Source organism: Caloenas nicobarica, chromosome 1 (assembly GCF_036013445.1).
Source record: "Caloenas nicobarica isolate bCalNic1 chromosome 1, bCalNic1.hap1, whole genome shotgun sequence".
NCBI classification, from domain to species: Eukaryota; Metazoa; Chordata; class Aves; order Columbiformes; family Columbidae; genus Caloenas; species Caloenas nicobarica.
In genome coordinates, this window is record NC_088245.1 from 93,741,829 (window position 1) to 93,758,850 (window position 17,022).

The window sequence follows — 17,022 nt, forward strand, 5'->3', positions numbered from 1 at the left end:
CTCTTTTTTTTCAACAGCCTGTCTCCAGAGACACACACAACCTGCTGATTGACTGATACTTTGCCCCCTCCTGCATGGAGGGGAAACCCTCAGAAAAAAAGCCTAGAGAAAATAAAACCTCTTTTGCATCATCTCTAAAAATCGTATCAGGATTTCTTTTAAACTGTATACAGTTGGAGAACCTAATTCCCCAGCAGTTTAAGATACCTCTCAGAGGGTAGAAGCATCAGTTTTATTTTGGCAAGGACAAGATCAGTGCAATAACACACATCACCATATTTACTTATCTGGTTAAGGTTGCCTGCAGATAAAGAGTACAAATTCTCAAGTGGATGAACTGTCAATAATCTTGAATATGGGGAAATTACAGCAGGAAACAAAAGAGTTAGTAGCTGCAAACCATGCAGTTAACTAAAATGGAAGTTGGAGAAGGAATAAGACTAACACTTTCTTTCAAGCTTAAACGCAGAACTTCTGATCTCCAAAAATGAGGACTCTACTGATTTGACATGATTGAATTCACTTTCTGCGGTCCTCCTCCTCTCCTTCCCTCTCTCTCTCTCTCTCAGATGTTGTAGCTGGGGGAGGTAGGGAAAGTAGTATGTGCAATAGTACTAACAGTTGATTGCTACTTCACAGTCACTCCTGTATTGGGCCATGCAACACATCTCAGAGAAAATGACTAAGTATGGCCTAAGCTCTGTCTCTAGCTGGCCAATTGTTTCTTCAGCTTGCCAATAGATGATTGCACATGCACTTAGCTGGTGCCCGGAAAATGAACACTGGGTGCCAGATGTCTCCAGCCATCTGCATAGAACAACCACTGCAAAACCAGTCCCTTCCTCTTTCACCAAGGTTTGATGAAAGGATATTTGTTACTTCCATCCATATGTGTTCTCCAGAATCAAATATTGAGTCAGCAGGGAGACACGCAAAGAAATTCCACCACCGAACGGTTTTACCCAATATGATTTTTAATGAAGATATGCAGGACATGTTTTATTCCAGCAACACAGTTTTCAAGTTACAAAACTGAAGGCACAAATTTGTGGATCCATGGTGCAAAATTTGACACTTTTGTGTAGACACCAGGGAAATTTGGTCTTCCGCATCCATAGCCCCAGCTAACAATTCCAGTCAAAAACCATTTTCCATCTCCGTTGTTTTGACACGACAATGGTCCACCAGAATCACCCTAAAAAGAACATAGTGAGTTGTCTGTGTTTACATTACAGATTATTAAAGCTGGGACAAAATTCCACATAATATATTTTGCCTGAGTAATTCCAACAGTGACTGTATCTTCCCATTCACGCAGTTCAAACCATCAGACAGTCAACAGCTGTTTTTTTCTTGAAGAAGATGGGATTGCACAGTTCTACCAAAATTTGCTCTTTCACAAGAGAGAGGGCTAGCTCTCACTCTTTAGAGGCAATACTAGTGATATTACCATTCATGGACTTGATTCAAAATTCACAATTAACTGCCTAGCCTCAAACTTACAGCTAACTCCAAAATCTGCTACTTAATATGTATTTTCATTTATAGGTTACACATCTAAGGACTCCAAAAAATAGTAAGCTTTTTTAAAAAATGTAACACTAAAATCCAATTACAGTATTTAATAATGATAACTTTCAGATTAAAACTAAGTCTTGTCCTCTAGTAGATACAAGCTAGTATTTAATTTTTAGGGGCATACAATGTCTTTTTAATTAGGGCAGTTAAAATGAAGTGTGTTATAGACTTCAAAGCTTTATACAGCATGGCATAATTCCATAATACAGGACAATGTAATTAGTACTCTTCCTTTACATGGTATTCTTGTAGAAATATATTGGCAGACATTCAGACCAAAAAAAAAAAAAAAAAAGGCACCATTTCAGGAAAAACCCTTGGCCCAAGCTTCTACTTTCTTGTAAGACTGCTGTAGATCCGTAGATACAACCTCTCAGAAACAGACATCTAGTGGCAAATTAAACTTTACCAAAGCATTGGATACAATACAATAAAGGATTTCCAAAAGCAAAAGGTGAATTGGTTAAATTTAAATGTTTTGCAAGAGAAGTGCCTTCCTTCTAGACATATATTTTGTTAGAGCTAGCAAAATATTTGCTTTAACTTTACAGGATCTTAGGATATGCAGGTTGGCAGGGACATCAGGAGATGATCCAAAGTGACCTGCTGTTCAAAGTAGGATTATCTTGAATTGCCCCACAAAATTGTTAAAGATTTAACTTAGAAGATATTTTTTCAATCCTTGACAACTAAGATTTCACACTTAGAGAATCAATTTTTCAACACTTTTCTTTGATTCCTGGGACAAAAGTGGAACACCAGCACTTTCCACGAAACAGAAATCCCTCATTTTAATCAAGTCTAACAACTGCTAGACACAGTCATACATCATTTGCCCTTACAGAAATGCACTAAAAGACCTGTAAATTATGCCTTTCCTTGGCTATATCTGAGTGGCCAGACAGATAACTGGAGAAAAAAAAATCTCCAGTTAGTGAAAATTAAGCTTAATGTCACTGGTCTCACTAATCTCTAAAAGGCAGCTGGTGCATTATACTCCCTCAGAAAGCCCTCAGACATTGCTTGCCTTGAGAGTCATTGTGGTTTCTCTCATTTTTATGTAGACCAGTAAAAGCCTGAACATCTTGAAGATGAACAATAAAAGACAAGATAAACTCTATTCAAAGTGTTTTAAGATACATACTTTGCATGCATCTCTTTTCCCAGACATTAGCCCAGCACAAAACATCCTAGCTGTGATGATCCCATATGTGGAATGACATAACGTTTGGTCAACAATTTCTACCTCTGCTTTCTGAAGAATTGCTGAACCTTCATCATCTGGAAAACAAATTGAAAGAAGGATGATTCAACGGACCATAGCATTTTACTCATCTATTAAAAGGCAAACCAAGAAATCTTCAGAAAACATCCACACTTACTTTGACCTCCAAGTTGTTCCAGATTCCAAAATAACTGCGACAGTACAGAAAACCTCTTAAGTATCAGGCATTTATATAATGTGACCTTGGACCTTTGGTAGCACGAGGTACAATGACATAATCACTAGGGTGGGTTCTAATGCCTTTTGCAAAAGATGTCAAGACTTCTTATTTTGTTCTTTTTTTATTTTTAAAAGGAAACAGGATTTTATAAAGGTATTTGGATCACCACAAGATATATTTGTAATTAGGGTTGTGTCTCTGAAGGGGGTGGATCCAAAATTTAAAGTATGAGTCAGAGTTACAGAATGCAAAATGCTCTTCTGGCAGCATAAAGAACTTGGAAATATTTCAGATTTGTCCCTCCCTGTCTAAACATTTTCCTAAAATACCTCTTTTCTGTAAAATACATACTTCTGAAAAAAAATAGAATTAAACTGAATTTCCCCCTTCTTTCAATAAAACAGATCTAATAATATCATCAGGTGATCCTCTTAAAATCTGGATATAGCCAAGGAAACTTCACCAACATATTCAAATATGCAAGTGCTGGTTTACGTCATGAAACTTTGCTTCAGAATTTCATTAAGCTGATATGAAATAAAGTGTACTTAAAAAATACTGAAAAGGCTGATTTGGGAATCAAATTATATAAACCAATGAAGGCAGAAGAGGGGAACAGGGAAAAGAAATCTCTTCTTTCTTTTTGAGGCATCACATTTATCTTTCAAAAAATCAACTTTTAAATTGCGTGAGTGACTAACGAGTAGGCCAAAGAGAGACACTGCACCACGCCACACATCTGTACCACCATCCTTTTCTGGTAAGGAAAGGCCATGAGAGGGGCCAAAGGTACCAGCATTTGCACCACAGAAAAGGACAAGATGGTGGAAGGGCCAGGCCTACCCCTGCCGTGAAGCAGCCTGCCATTACAGGGGCGGCCATTTTGTCAATGGGGTGGCCATTTTGTCAATGGGGTGGCCATTTTGTCAAGCCACCCTCTGAGGACTGAGCTGGCACCTCACATCTGGGGTCACTGCCACAGGGCCGTTCAGCCTACAGAGGCTGAAGGCAGGAGGAGGGAGTTGTCGCAGTTTCATCCTCCTGCAGCAAGCAGCAAAGGGTCCATTTAGGCAGGCTAACGCACCTCCAAGAGTCACAAAGGTGAAAAATAATACCGTGTTATTGCAGAGTAAGTGTAGCTCCCTGCAAGTCTTAGCTAACGACATAAGCACATGGGACTTCCAGGCCCACAAGACCAGCAGCCGATTTTCCTGAGCGTGTGACAGTGTGTGCATGCAGGAACCTCTTTCTGTAGGACAGTAAACTCAAAACATTATGATTTTCTGCAAAACTCAGCCATGCAACAATAGCAGGTGTTCTGCACACACACCCAGAGCTGTGAAGGCTGCTGTTTACCTGGGAACAAAATTAGCTCAATTGAAGCTATGAAACTCACCCATTTCTTGCTTTTGGCCCCAACCTGTTATCCAGCACTTGTCACCGCTGCGGACTTTGTGTGAAAAGGGAGGAATGCAGATCGGCTGGATGGCATGGCTCATCGTGTCCGGCCATGGCTTGCTCAGCTGCAGCAGTGCAATGTCGTAGTCGTAGTTTCTGCTGTTGTAGTATTCGTGGACAATGATCCGTCTCACCGCAGATACAAACTTTGCACGGCCTTGCGTTTGCATCCCCAGGTGAGCGCGCCATGATCTGGGGTCAGCCAGCCTGGTTGGAAGCAAACGAACAAGCTATCTCTATAAAAAGTGCCCCAAAACACCCCCCAGTTGCAGGGCAGGTGAAATATGAAAGCACATACCACCTCAGCGTGGTTCAAACTCTGCAAGCTAAAGGTGTATGGGGATGCTAGTGATGTCTTGGACAAAGTTAGGAGGAAGACTGCTTACTTGCTCCCTTGAAAGCAGTGAGCTGCAGACACAAGCCATTCTTTTGATATCACTGATGCCCCACAGTAAGCAGCTCCCACAAAATGGAGGCTGACCTGCCAGGGCCATTCACCTTCCTCAGTGTTCGTGCCACCCACAATACGAGAGATGGGGTTGCTGCTCTTGCTGCTGCCACAACCTGCAAAGGATATTTCAGGTTAGAAGCTCCATCCTCAGTGCTTTCCCTTAATGAGAGTGTTTCCCACACAGGACATGAAAGAATCTTGCACTGTGAAATGCTTAAATCTATGTCTTTGCCCTACTACAAACAGAAACTTTCTCTATTTGCCTACTCTATTCCTGAAAGAAGAGGTGACTCCGTAAAAAAAAGGCACTGGCCTGGGAAATTCAATAAGTTTTAGTTCTAGTTCTGCTGCAGAAATTGGCCTCTAAATATTTATTGTGTCAGAAATGTCAAAGGATCTCTTTTTAATTATAGAATCATTTCAGCTGGAAGAGACCCTCAGGATCATTGAGTCCAAACATAACCTAACTTAACTCTAGAGTCAGCCCTGAACTGAAAGGAGAGGAAGGAAGCAAGGAAGGAAGCAAGGAAGGAAGGAAGTTCAGTGTCATCAGGACACTTATTTCTTGCCAAAACAGTGGGAACAAAACCAGAAAAAGGTTTATAGTATCAGCCATATATACAGAGTTTGGTCATTTATTACTTCAGAAACCAGATGGTCCAATCATTAGTTTGCATGGAAACAACTGAAAGTCTGAAAATGTTATATATTCCTAACTCACAGGCGAAGAAGTCATGTCTCAGCACAAAAAGCTGCACACTGTAACTTGAAGAGCAATGGAAAAAGACCCCTTTGTAGCGACTCATGCCCATCCCTAATGCATGCACATAAAGCCTCTGCTCAGGAGTTTCAGTCCCACACTCCCACACACAGGTGTTAATACTTCTAGGCACTGTCCAGCACTCAGCCAAAGACTCAAAAGCATTATTACTGTCTACAAACAGAGGGAGGAATATCCCTAGTATTTTAAGATGTCTGACTGGATCCAAGGCAGGTGCTGGCAGATTTGACATACAGGTAGCATGTCAGAAACTGCTGAAGGCCAGACAAGATACTCAAGGATATTCAGTTTGAGCAACCAATCTAACCCCACTTTTATTGCTACTGCAGTAACAATCACCTGTTCACTTCCCAGGAAATCAAAATGAAAACTTTGTACAGAGGTTACTTCAGGAAGATTTGAGACTAGAATCTAGCTTGATACTATGCAATATTGGGGTCTTCACCATGCAGAAGAGACAGAGAAGTGAAAGGTGTGTGGTTTTTCTCTCTTAGCAGCCATGTCATTCTTGAAGTCCAAATACAGTCTGTCTCCAGTAGAAGTAGCTGACTCTGCTGCAGGCAGCAAAAATGCTGCCTTGCCAGCTAGCCAAGTTCACTCTGCAATTAACCCTGCTCCTTAACATAGTCAAAATAATCATTACAGCTAAGATTCTCCATAACAGTAAGCTCGCCCTCCTGCAAGAACTTAGGAAATTCTGCAACCAGACCTGAAATAAACTGATAGCTGTTCATTACTCCACTATGACTATCACAAAATAAAAACTCAATACCTGCTGCATGAGTTGTATCCACTCCAAAACAGGAAGAAATAAAGGGCTTTATTGTGTAAAAAGATGAACATTTGAGAGGGACTTACTGCAGCTGCTTTCATCACTTCCATCAGTACAGTCCACAGTCCCATCACATTTTGCGTTTTGTTTCCTAATGCAAATGTTATTCCTACACTTGAATGTGTGGTTGGTGCAAGGAATACCTGAAATGGTCGTGAGGAAAAAAAAAAGTCTATTGGCTCAGCTTAACACCCGAACACATGTCTGCACAGATAAAAGATTCATACATGTAGTAATAGGTAGGAGGGAACACAGTAAAGAGCTCTTTGGCTGGGATGCCTTAAACCAATCTCTAAGTAGAATAAACTATTCAGGTAGAACTGCATCTATACTGAGGCTTTCACCAAGTTGATGAAGTCTGAATAAAGATTTCGTCCCACCCTTTCCCATAGCCCTGATGAACACAGATATAGTAGCAAAAACTTAGTGAAAACTTGTAGCAAGTGTTAGGCTAGAAAGAGAAAACATCCAGTATTCTGGAAAGAAGACCTCCTTTATATTTCAGTATTAAACATTAATTGAAAGATAGCAGTGAAAGCAGCCTTGCTAATTGCATTCATTTTAAACTGCAGCCCCGACCTTGGCATTTTCCTGTTTCCTGGTGGCTCGCAATAATCGAGGCCTCTCAAACACAGTGTGTCTTGTCAACACACAGAAGTACCTTGTAACCATTTACACAGACTTTCTAGTCAAGCAGGTCAAAAAATATTACTTTTCTTTAAAAAAGTTCTTGCATCACTTCCCAGTTGTGCTCCCTTTCGTATGTCATTGTCTCTATTTATTCTAAAAAGTTAAAGAAATGGCTGACTCAAAACTTTTATGTGCCTAATGCTAAATTTATAGCTTCCATAGCATTTTAAACAGCTTAACCTTACAACCCTGAAAACTGCTCCAGAACAACTATCATTTCAATAGTTATTTTACAGATGGTAAAACAGATCCAGGAAACAATTTGAACAGATTAAGCTTTAAAGAGATAAAATCTAGGAGTCAAGCTTTAAATCCCTAGATCCTCATCCTGCACCCAGAGTGCTTAATTCTTCTGCCAGGATTTTGCTGAAACAGATGTTCGTGAGCTCATTAAAAAGAAACAGCTTAAAATTAACAGTGGCTTCTTTATAAGCATATGAGAAAACTGAACAGAATTATATAGCCCGAGTTAGGTTGGGTAGTGCCTCTTAACTCTTCAAATACGGCATCCAGTATCCAAGTCAGGATTGGATAGATGACAGAAGAGAGAAAAAAACAATCAAGAGAATAGCCTTACTGTGGGTGCAGTTCTGCTCATCTTTTCCATTCTCACAGTCGCTTACTCCATCGCAGGCAAGCAGGTTGTCCTGTATTGCGAAGCTGGAGTTACAGTTCCACTCAGGGACAACTTTAAAAACATAAATCAAATCAGCTCCAGAAGCGTGCTTGTAATGCCAACACTACCCTTCTGACTATGGCCCCGTACCACTTTCATAGCTTTACTGCACAGTACAGGGATAAGTGTGAGTATCACATTATGCATGGAGAAAATAAAGCGCAGAGGAGTTAAGTGCCGTATCCCACTTCGCACATTGCCCCAAGTGGAGCAGCCCAAGTTCTAACCCTCTTTCAGCATGGGCATATATTATCACTCTCATCTACTCTATGCACAATTTGTCATTCCTCCATGAAAATAAAAAAAATAACCTCAAAATAGAACAGAATTTTAAAATTACTAGCATTTATCACATGAGGAAAAACAAAAATACAGCCTATTACAGCTATTTTTGCACATCTAAGTTTATTCCTTGCGCTTTCCAGTGCTATACCATCTTCATTCTTAGTTTCATGGCTTGCTCTTTAACTATTAATTAAGCACTTAGGAGACTGACTGATAGTCTGTACATGGAGATACAAAGGAAGCTGAAAACCTTTTCTTTTTTTCCCCCTAAAAAAAATTCACCTTGTTTCAGCTGCCTTCTAAGACTAAAGAGCACATTCATCTGGTTTTCCAGTCAAGATCTCTAGTGAGTGAATACAAACCACAGAAGAGTTCATCGCTTCCATCAAAGCAATGGTTTATCCCATCACAGCGCTGCATCTGCTGGATACATAAGCCAGTAGAACATTTGAAATGTTCAGGTGGACATGCTGGAGGTAAAAAAAAAAAAAAAAAAAAATTAAAATCCTTAAATATTGCCTTTTCTCAAATATTGCCAGCTCATTTCAATTTACAGTCACTTTACTGTTACAAGGAATTATGAAGTTGATCTAAATTGAATAATCTGTACGCACTGCTAGTACTCATTGAGTTCAGATGTTGAAAACTGTGTTACAAACACAGCTGTTACTGCAATATGTACTGCAGGGTCTACACTAGCACTGGACAAAATCAGCCAGTGTTTTATGGTGCAACACACAACAGCTTAGAATGCCATCTCTTTTAAAGAACAGTCTCACTTTCAATAACCGAGATCTGCAGCACTCTGCAACTTCAGTTAGTAATCTGTATTGATGTGACTTGTGGATTACATAATATTTGCCTTTTAAAATAATATCTTGAAATGACCATATTTTTACATACTCATATGCATTACATACTCATACATACATACACATATATGCAACGCATAAAATTTCTCTAATGTGATAACTAGCTATGACTAGAATCCATTGCTTCTCTACTATTTTAACAGCATGAATATGTAAGATTAACCCAGGAAAAAAAGATATCTGGAAACAGCTGCCTGTATCAGGGCTTGAAAAAACCTCACAGTCCCTAGACGGTTTTAGAGACATTTTGAGATGATTTTTCAGCTCTGGTTTCTACATCTACACAAATTATTTAAACTCATGAAAACACTGGAATAAGCATTTGGTTATTTAGTAGTGTCTGTTTGTTATCTGGAAGTCTTTGTAGTAACAGAAACACTGCAAACAAAACCTTGGGGGTGAAAACGAGCAGGAACAGCAGACTTCAAGTGACTGCACCATGGCCATAGCCATGCACTAAGCTTTAAGGATAGTGCAGAAGAAAGCGGACTGTGAGTGTACAGGAAACCAGAGCATGCTGCGCATGTCCACAAACCTTAGCTGCACAGCCTTGAGGAGCCAGAAAAGGCTCTTTGCTAGTCACCTGGACTTAGTAAGATTAGAAAAGGACGTGAACAAAAACCCATCAATTAATTTCCTGTGTAAACCCAACTAAGTCCTGCTGGACCTGAAAAATGCTGCTTTGCAGGTCTGAAATGCAAAGATGGGTTGAAAAAAGATAAAATCCATCTTACGCTGGCTGATGTTATAGCTGCCATACTCCACCAGAAGTGGCTTCTCCGAGACCTTCGAACTGCACTGAAGCTCGATGTTGCCAGCAGAACTTGCAATGTGGAAGACTGTTTGGTGATCAACATAGTAACCGCAGTACCTAAAAGTGTTCAATGGAGTTCTAGAGCAGCCTTCATATCAAAATTGCCTTACGTACAATTTAAACGTCAACATCACTGAACATCAGCAATACAGTTACCTGCCAAACTTTAATTCATAAATAAAATCTGAAACAATACCCAAATTACCCAAAATGCTGGTCATAATCCTTCATGACCACACACATCCAAGCAGAACGTTTTGCCAGAAGTTCTAGAGGAGCAGAGATGTAATGAAGAGATTTATCAAGAGAAACATGGGTACTTTTGTCACCACTTCTGATATCTGTTCTCAAAAGACTTGGATTTTTGGGAACACTAAAGTAAATTGGGTGGGAGGTGAAATGTCAGCACAGTGAAGAGTAAATTTAGCTGCTCTGATTTTGAGAATTGCCCCTAAGGAATGCACTAAGGCATTGGGATAAAATTGGTCCAACATCTTTGGAGAGAGAGGGGAATAGATTTAGGGAAAATGAAATTATTTCTAAGTAGGCACTCTGCCTTCATCCACCATTAGAATTCTGTAATTTTACCTTTGAAGGTCATGTCTTCAAATAACTACTCTAGATGAAAAAAAAAATCCCTTCTTTGCGCATTGACTTTAAGCTGCCATTTTGGCAAAGAGCTTCCTTGGACTTCTGCCCAGGTGCCACTTAACTCAGAGAAACCTAAATACTCCCTGATGCCAACAAACATTTAATCCATTCATTGGTAATGGATTTCTATTGCCCCTTCCATCAAAGATGCCAAATACGTTGCACCTGACATTTATATGCTACTCTAGCTGGGGAAGAAAAAAAAATTCACCAACCAAAACTCAACTCTTTAACAGGGAAAGTCTGTTGAATTGAGCTTTAAAAATCTGGGACAATTTTAAATGTAGTAAACCAGTGAAGACTGACAGTACAGGTTATTCTGGAAGTAGAAATAAGGAGCTTCTCTTTTGTTCCACTGAAACTCCCTAAAAATGCAGCTTTTATGTGAAAAACATCTGGCTTTAAGACTCCTGTCAAGAAAAGTACTTATCGGTCTAAACAGATTTAAGAGTGGAAGCAGTTGTATTGATTTTTAGCACACTTGGCACACACACTTGTTTGACAGCAGTTCTATGTGTATAGGTGTTGCCTGGTGTCCCGTGCACCCCACTTAAACATGCCATAGGAACCGCCATGCTCATTCATATGTTTCCATATGTGGTTTATTTCACCCTATGAAAATGAAACATGCCTTTAACAGATCTAGGATATTCTGTTCCAGCAATGTAGAAAAAAAATTAAGAAAACGATTTTAAAAAATAGACTCTTATGTATACTGAAAAACAGATGCAAAAAAAAAAAAAATTAATTTTACAGCTTTCTACTCTAATAAAGTTCATTGCTAAAAAAAAAAAAAAAATCTATTAGGGCTGAGAATGAAAACTTCCTGCTACAGGAAGTCATCTTCTCACTCATTTTAGTGTCTCTGTCATCAATGTTCCCAACATAAAACCGCCTGAAAAAGTGCATAGCAAAATGCCACCTAACCATCTGATTCCCTTCAATTAGCCCACACACATTTTCTACATTTCACTTTCTGTCAATGATGTAGACAACTTCCCTCCAACAAACCTTAGCACTATTTTAAAAAAATAAAATAGAAATAAATAATAAAAAAAGCAGGCTGCATTGACCACTTGTCAGCCACATAAAAAGAGAAAACCTCATCTTGCCAGAAGCAGAGGAAGCTCCTGCCCATCTGTGGAAGAGCTGAAAACAGCTACATCAAGGAAGCTGTCTCCTGTACACAGTGAGAAATACCATATGCTTGTGAGATTTGTGAGACAGAGCTACAGATCCTTCTAGAGGTGTTTTACTAGCTATTTCTCCAGGTTCAGGGCAAATGGAGGTTGCAAGGCACCATCTGTAACTCTCTGCCATTGTACAGAGAGAAACTAATTAAGGGGATCCTACCCTATCTGTTGAAACGGGGAGCAGTATGTGTTTTCAGGGAATGAGTAGATACATGCGTCCTGTAGCAGAAACAATGTGATGTTGCACCACCAGCTTTAATAAAAATAAAATACTGGCAACCTCTTTGTTCAAGTAAACCTCTAACGGTCTCCTCACAGGGACTCGCTGGTATTTCTGGCTATGAGAATTTCAGCAAAAGCAGTTCAGCAGATGTAACTCCTCTGATTAGGCAGAGGAACATTTGCATGCCCACTCGAAGAAAGACAAGGAAGAACTGCATGGTTGCATTCAGTGTCTCTGGTTAGAAAAACTTGGCCCTAGAGGTTTGAAGGAACCTTAACTGCACCACCTTCAAGGCAGCAATCTATTTACCAAGATCAGTCTCCTGAAGCTTCTTAACCCTTTTTACCTAAGATAGCAGAATATGCATACTACAAGGTACAATTGGAAGCTGAAAAGGTGGAGTTCCACCCATTTCATTAACCATTAAAATTCTGGGGAAAAAAAAGAAATCAAATATCAATGTTATGTGTTGAAATTTTTTTTTTTTCAATGAAAAGTAGACATAGAACAGAAAATCAGAGAGGTTCTAAAGTTTTCTTTTCAGTGGAAAACACACTTTCAAAGGAAAGCTTGTCTTGGTCTACTTATATCATCAGCAACTTGCAATAGAAATCAGGAGCATGTGTTCTTGTGTGGTACTTCAAAAGTAACCCAAAGTACATTTCTTATTTAAAGGCTTATTTAAAGGCTGCTCTTTCACATAGAGAATCCTTATGATGTGTTACGATATGAACACATAATCTTTTTTTCCTTCAGATTTTTCTTTTATTTGATTAATAACTCAGCCATCCCTAATATCTCGTATTATTCCAATTGTGTCATAAAAAGATCACCAAGAAAACCCATAAACACACCAAATGTCTGTTTTGACAGAAGTTTTTAGTCCAGCAACCCGTTCCCATCAAACCACAATTTTAGGAGCTTCAGACAAACTGAATTTTCTCTATAGAAGCACAACATGATATTAAAGAATGAAGTTTTTTCTCCCCTCTGTAATTCTTTCAGTTACACTTCTAAAGTCCTGAGTGACTTTGCTCAGTTTCAGTAGTGAGTTCCAAAATTCAGTTTCGAGTCTAATGTTACTAAGGTTTCCATTTGAACAACTTTTTTAACAAACTTTTTAAAAATTCCAATATCCTAAATCTAACCTTGCCTTCTCATCCAGTGATTGAAAGATGACTTAAAAAAAAAGAAGAAAAAAATGGAAGGACAATGTAGACGGGAAAGTAGCAGGATTTCAATTAAAAAATAGCAGCAATATTTTAATAAGAAACATTTAAGAAATACAGTGGCACCTTGGCAGCCAATCTGTGAGGTTTCTCTTTTAAGAGTCAGTGACTGGAATGCGGAAGCAGTTACTCTTCTATTAGCAATAATCTCATTGTAGTAGCTTTCACTGAGAAGTTAATTAGATTCTGTGTCCTCATGAGCAATCATAGAATTAAGTTACACTTAAAAGGGTTTTAACAGACCTTGTTCAATGATCCCAGAAAACCCCGAATTATTTTAGAGTTCACAGAACGTCTGCCTTCACACCACTCTTTCCATTCCTTTCTCTCAAAAAAGTACCAAAGAATCTTGTTTTCATCTTTCTGGTACTTTTCAAAAGAAAAAAAACCAAATGTATATTTTACAAAGATTCAGTTACATCATCAGCCAAAGTGAAAAAATAGTAAGAGACACCAGTGAAGTACCTCTGCCTTTGTGGAAATTCTCTGAGTAAACTGCAGTAGTGATGGGAAGATTTATTTTGGTAATGTTACTTTAATAACCCGTGCAAAAGTACTTACATGTGTTCATTAATTTTCCACCATCCTCTCTCACAGCCTTTAATATTCTTCTCACTGATGGTATAGTTATGAAACTTCAGAGCTATACCGAGGCCCTTCTGTGGAGTCTGTGCAAGAAAAACAGTGCAAGCAGTCTTCTTTTTCCTTTTGTGGACATAGTCCACAAAAGTCTTTAGACTTAAACTTCTGCAATTTTGGTGCTTGGCGATGCCACACTCTGGGAGCTGTGCTGACTTTGCCAGCTCAACAGCCGGCACTTGAGACACCTGCCAGCTATTCAGCCTGGGGTAAAAGCAAAGGCTGGCAAAGCCCCACCGCAGCTGCAGGCTTTCTCCCTTTCTAGCCAACAGTCCTTTCATCTTTAAAAAGCCACTGGCCATAGAAAGCAGCTTTTGTATCAAGATCAAACCTCTCAAACACATCCAAATTCACTTGGGTGAATCCACACAGCCCCAGTGGATTGCTAGCTAGGACATGGCACTGAATATCTGCATCATCTTTGTAATACTAGGAGTTATTTCTACTACAATATTGTAGTCTTCTGTGGGTATCTGCTCAGCTAAGCATTCCTTAGCATTTTACAAAAGATATTTAAGCATGGCAGTATCATGAGGGTTCACAGTTAATTAGAATTTCCTTTATTAAAAGGAACAGAAACTTTTTGCAAGACAAGAGAATGTTCCTTTAAAAAAAAAGGCTAGTTTGCGACAAGAATCCAGAAATTGTGATTTTTTTCCCCTTCTCTAAAAGAAAACAATTTGGGAAATGAGGGAATTTTCAGCATTGAACTACCGGGAAATTAAACTGTCTTGAGAAATAAGTCTTGGGGGTTGCCCATGTGAAGCGTACAGAAACTTTTTGCTCAGTAGTCCAGGGTGAATCGGAGACTTGAAGTTTAGCAAAAAAGTAGTCTCCTTGGCTTTCTAGAAGAGGAAGAGGTTATGGCTAGCTGGTCTCCATTCAGACTGGTGTGATTCAATGTGGGCAACCACTAGCTTAACCACGCACATGTAGCACCAGCAGCAAGATGGGTAAACAGTGGACTGCATTGTGTCCATTGCCATATTCTTTAGAGAGGAAAACACTGAAGGGCAAACCATAAGTCAAATATCATATTTTAGGAGTATCAATAGGGAAATACTAATGTCATCAGACGAGGCATGACAAAACTGTTATAAACTGATGTAAACTTTCAGTCATTTGCTTTTAGGAAAGTACCTGAAAAAATGCAGAAAAAGGCTACCACGAAAAGAGAGTCTGTTAGATTGTGCTGACGGTACAGACCATCTTAGAAGGCAAAAAAAAATCAATTTATTAAGCATAACAAAATTGACTGAAAATAAATATCAGAGAAGCAGCAGTAATAATTATGTTGAAGGAGTCTTTTGTACATACGTTTTTCCCAAATTTTCGGGAGTGGGAAAAGGGGAATTAAGTAAAGTCTTACATCCTCTGCTGTGAAATAATTCTGCAGGCTAAACATCAAAACTTAGCTCTTCACCTTTGTAATAGGACAACTTAGAAACAGTGTTCTCTTTGTTAAAAGTAAGTGCACAGGGGAAAACAAAACAAAACGCCTGAGCACATCCAGCTATTCAGCCATGTCATTTCTATGAAGTGCCACATCCATAAGGATGCAGGTTACTCCCTACACAATTGTTTCTGCTCTGCTTGCAGGCTCTGTGTGCCCAAAACATGCAACAGTGCCTAAGAGAGAAAGACATTTATGTTACCTGGAAGTTCCATGCACAAAGACATTTTGGAGGATAATAGCTTGGGTAATAGGGACTTGTAATTCTCCCTTCATAGCCAATTTTCTCTTTTGTCACTATTGCTTTTCCACACTCTAGGAAAAAAAAACGAGGTAAAAGTTGGTAAACTTTAATATATTTCCAGCAAAGCTATTCAGTGGGCTAAGCATCCAAATTTATCAGAAGTCTTCCACTGAAAAACAGGGCATCTTAGGAATTATATTGATCTGGGTTCAAGTTGTGAAAAGATACCCTCTCCAATGATGCAGACAGATGAGGGATGTAAAAGTCTAGGAATGCTTGCTGGGCTCTGCAGGACCAGGAGAAAACATTGTGAAGTTTTATACCAGTTATTTCACTCAAGGCAGTGCTACAAATAAGTCTCAGAGAAGTGCTGCACATGAATACACCCACGCTGCAGTAGCACATGAGGATCTATAGTCGTAAAATGAAGCCAGTCAGAAGAGAAATGGACAATGTGCTAATCTAATCGACCTCCCTGAAGCCAAAACTTTCTTTTATGACTACTCCATGGATATAGAGAAGTCGTTAAAGAGAAAACGCACACAAAAACCAAAGAAAACACAGACCTGAATTTAAACCAAAGCAAACAAAAATAACAGCCCTGAATTTAAAATTACTAATGATGGAGAATTCATCACATGCTTTTATGATGGTATTTTTATGCTTAATTACTCTAAACACAGAAAGTATGCAGCATCTTTCTGAGCAGCTTGAATTTCCTTTCATTGGATTATGTTAGATTTTTCTCCTTCTGCTGCTGGCATGATGTTCCTTGTACTATTTGTGATTATGACCTAACCACTTCTTGAAGCTTAAAGCACTTAAAAAGCAGATTATGGACTTGATACACAAACGTAACTGACTCCTTTGTGTTAATGAGGAGGCAGACACCAATAGAAAATGCAGATAGAGCTACTGAAGTTTTATTTCCTGAAAGTAGTTTTGAGTGCTGAACTCTCTTCCACCTTTACCGTCACCACTGCATCCCAAACTAGGAAAGGGCCAGAGCAGTGCTACACCTGGAATAACAACTCCATCTACTGGTACATTGCAGTCCTGACCAACTGGATTCAGTCAGTGCTGGTTTCAGCCTTCTACTTTCTTGTTTCACTTAAAAGCTGCTAATCGGTACAGATTAAATTGCCCAAGTGGAAGACAGACACTCAGTAAGATGCAGAGGAGATGAAGTAGAGAGACAGCCATGTAGAAAAAAAGAAACGGGGATACAGGAGTCATTTATCCATAGGCAGGAACATGACAACTGCTTCAGGATCTTAGACAGAAAGAAAATAATAAACTCATTTCCAAACACAGAAGAAACCTACTTTCTTGTGTAATGACCTCAAAATAGCCATGGAATTCCTTCTGTTCCTTTATTTGTGCTGCCTTAAACATTACCAGCATGAGATTATTTGTGGACACAAGTGACACCAATGAATCGGCTGGTTCACAAGCTCTGAGGGGGTAGAAAGGAGAGTATATACATAAACCATTGGTTGGGAAAAAAA

General features: G+C 39.2%; 1 protein-coding gene across 1 annotated transcript in view; it reads right to left on the reverse strand.

Moving 5' to 3' along the window:
- Positions 1–1,024: 1,024 nt before the first annotated feature.
- The window catches only part of TMPRSS7 (transmembrane serine protease 7), a 31,153-nt gene continuing 15,155 nt past the window's right edge, over positions 1,025–17,022 (reverse strand). The window contains exons 8-18 of the mRNA XM_065645925.1: positions 16,840–16,970; positions 15,473–15,585; positions 13,740–13,846; positions 9,803–9,939; positions 8,559–8,666; positions 7,813–7,923; positions 6,572–6,688; positions 4,868–5,045; positions 4,420–4,688; positions 2,723–2,859; positions 1,025–1,195 (exon numbers count right to left, since the gene is read on the reverse strand). Coding sequence (XP_065501997.1) covers positions 1,025–1,195; positions 2,723–2,859; positions 4,420–4,688; positions 4,868–5,045; positions 6,572–6,688; positions 7,813–7,923; positions 8,559–8,666; positions 9,803–9,939; positions 13,740–13,846; positions 15,473–15,585; positions 16,840–16,970 — 1,579 coding nt within the window. The remainder of the gene's footprint in view (positions 1,196–2,722; positions 2,860–4,419; positions 4,689–4,867; positions 5,046–6,571; positions 6,689–7,812; positions 7,924–8,558; positions 8,667–9,802; positions 9,940–13,739; positions 13,847–15,472; positions 15,586–16,839; positions 16,971–17,022) is intronic.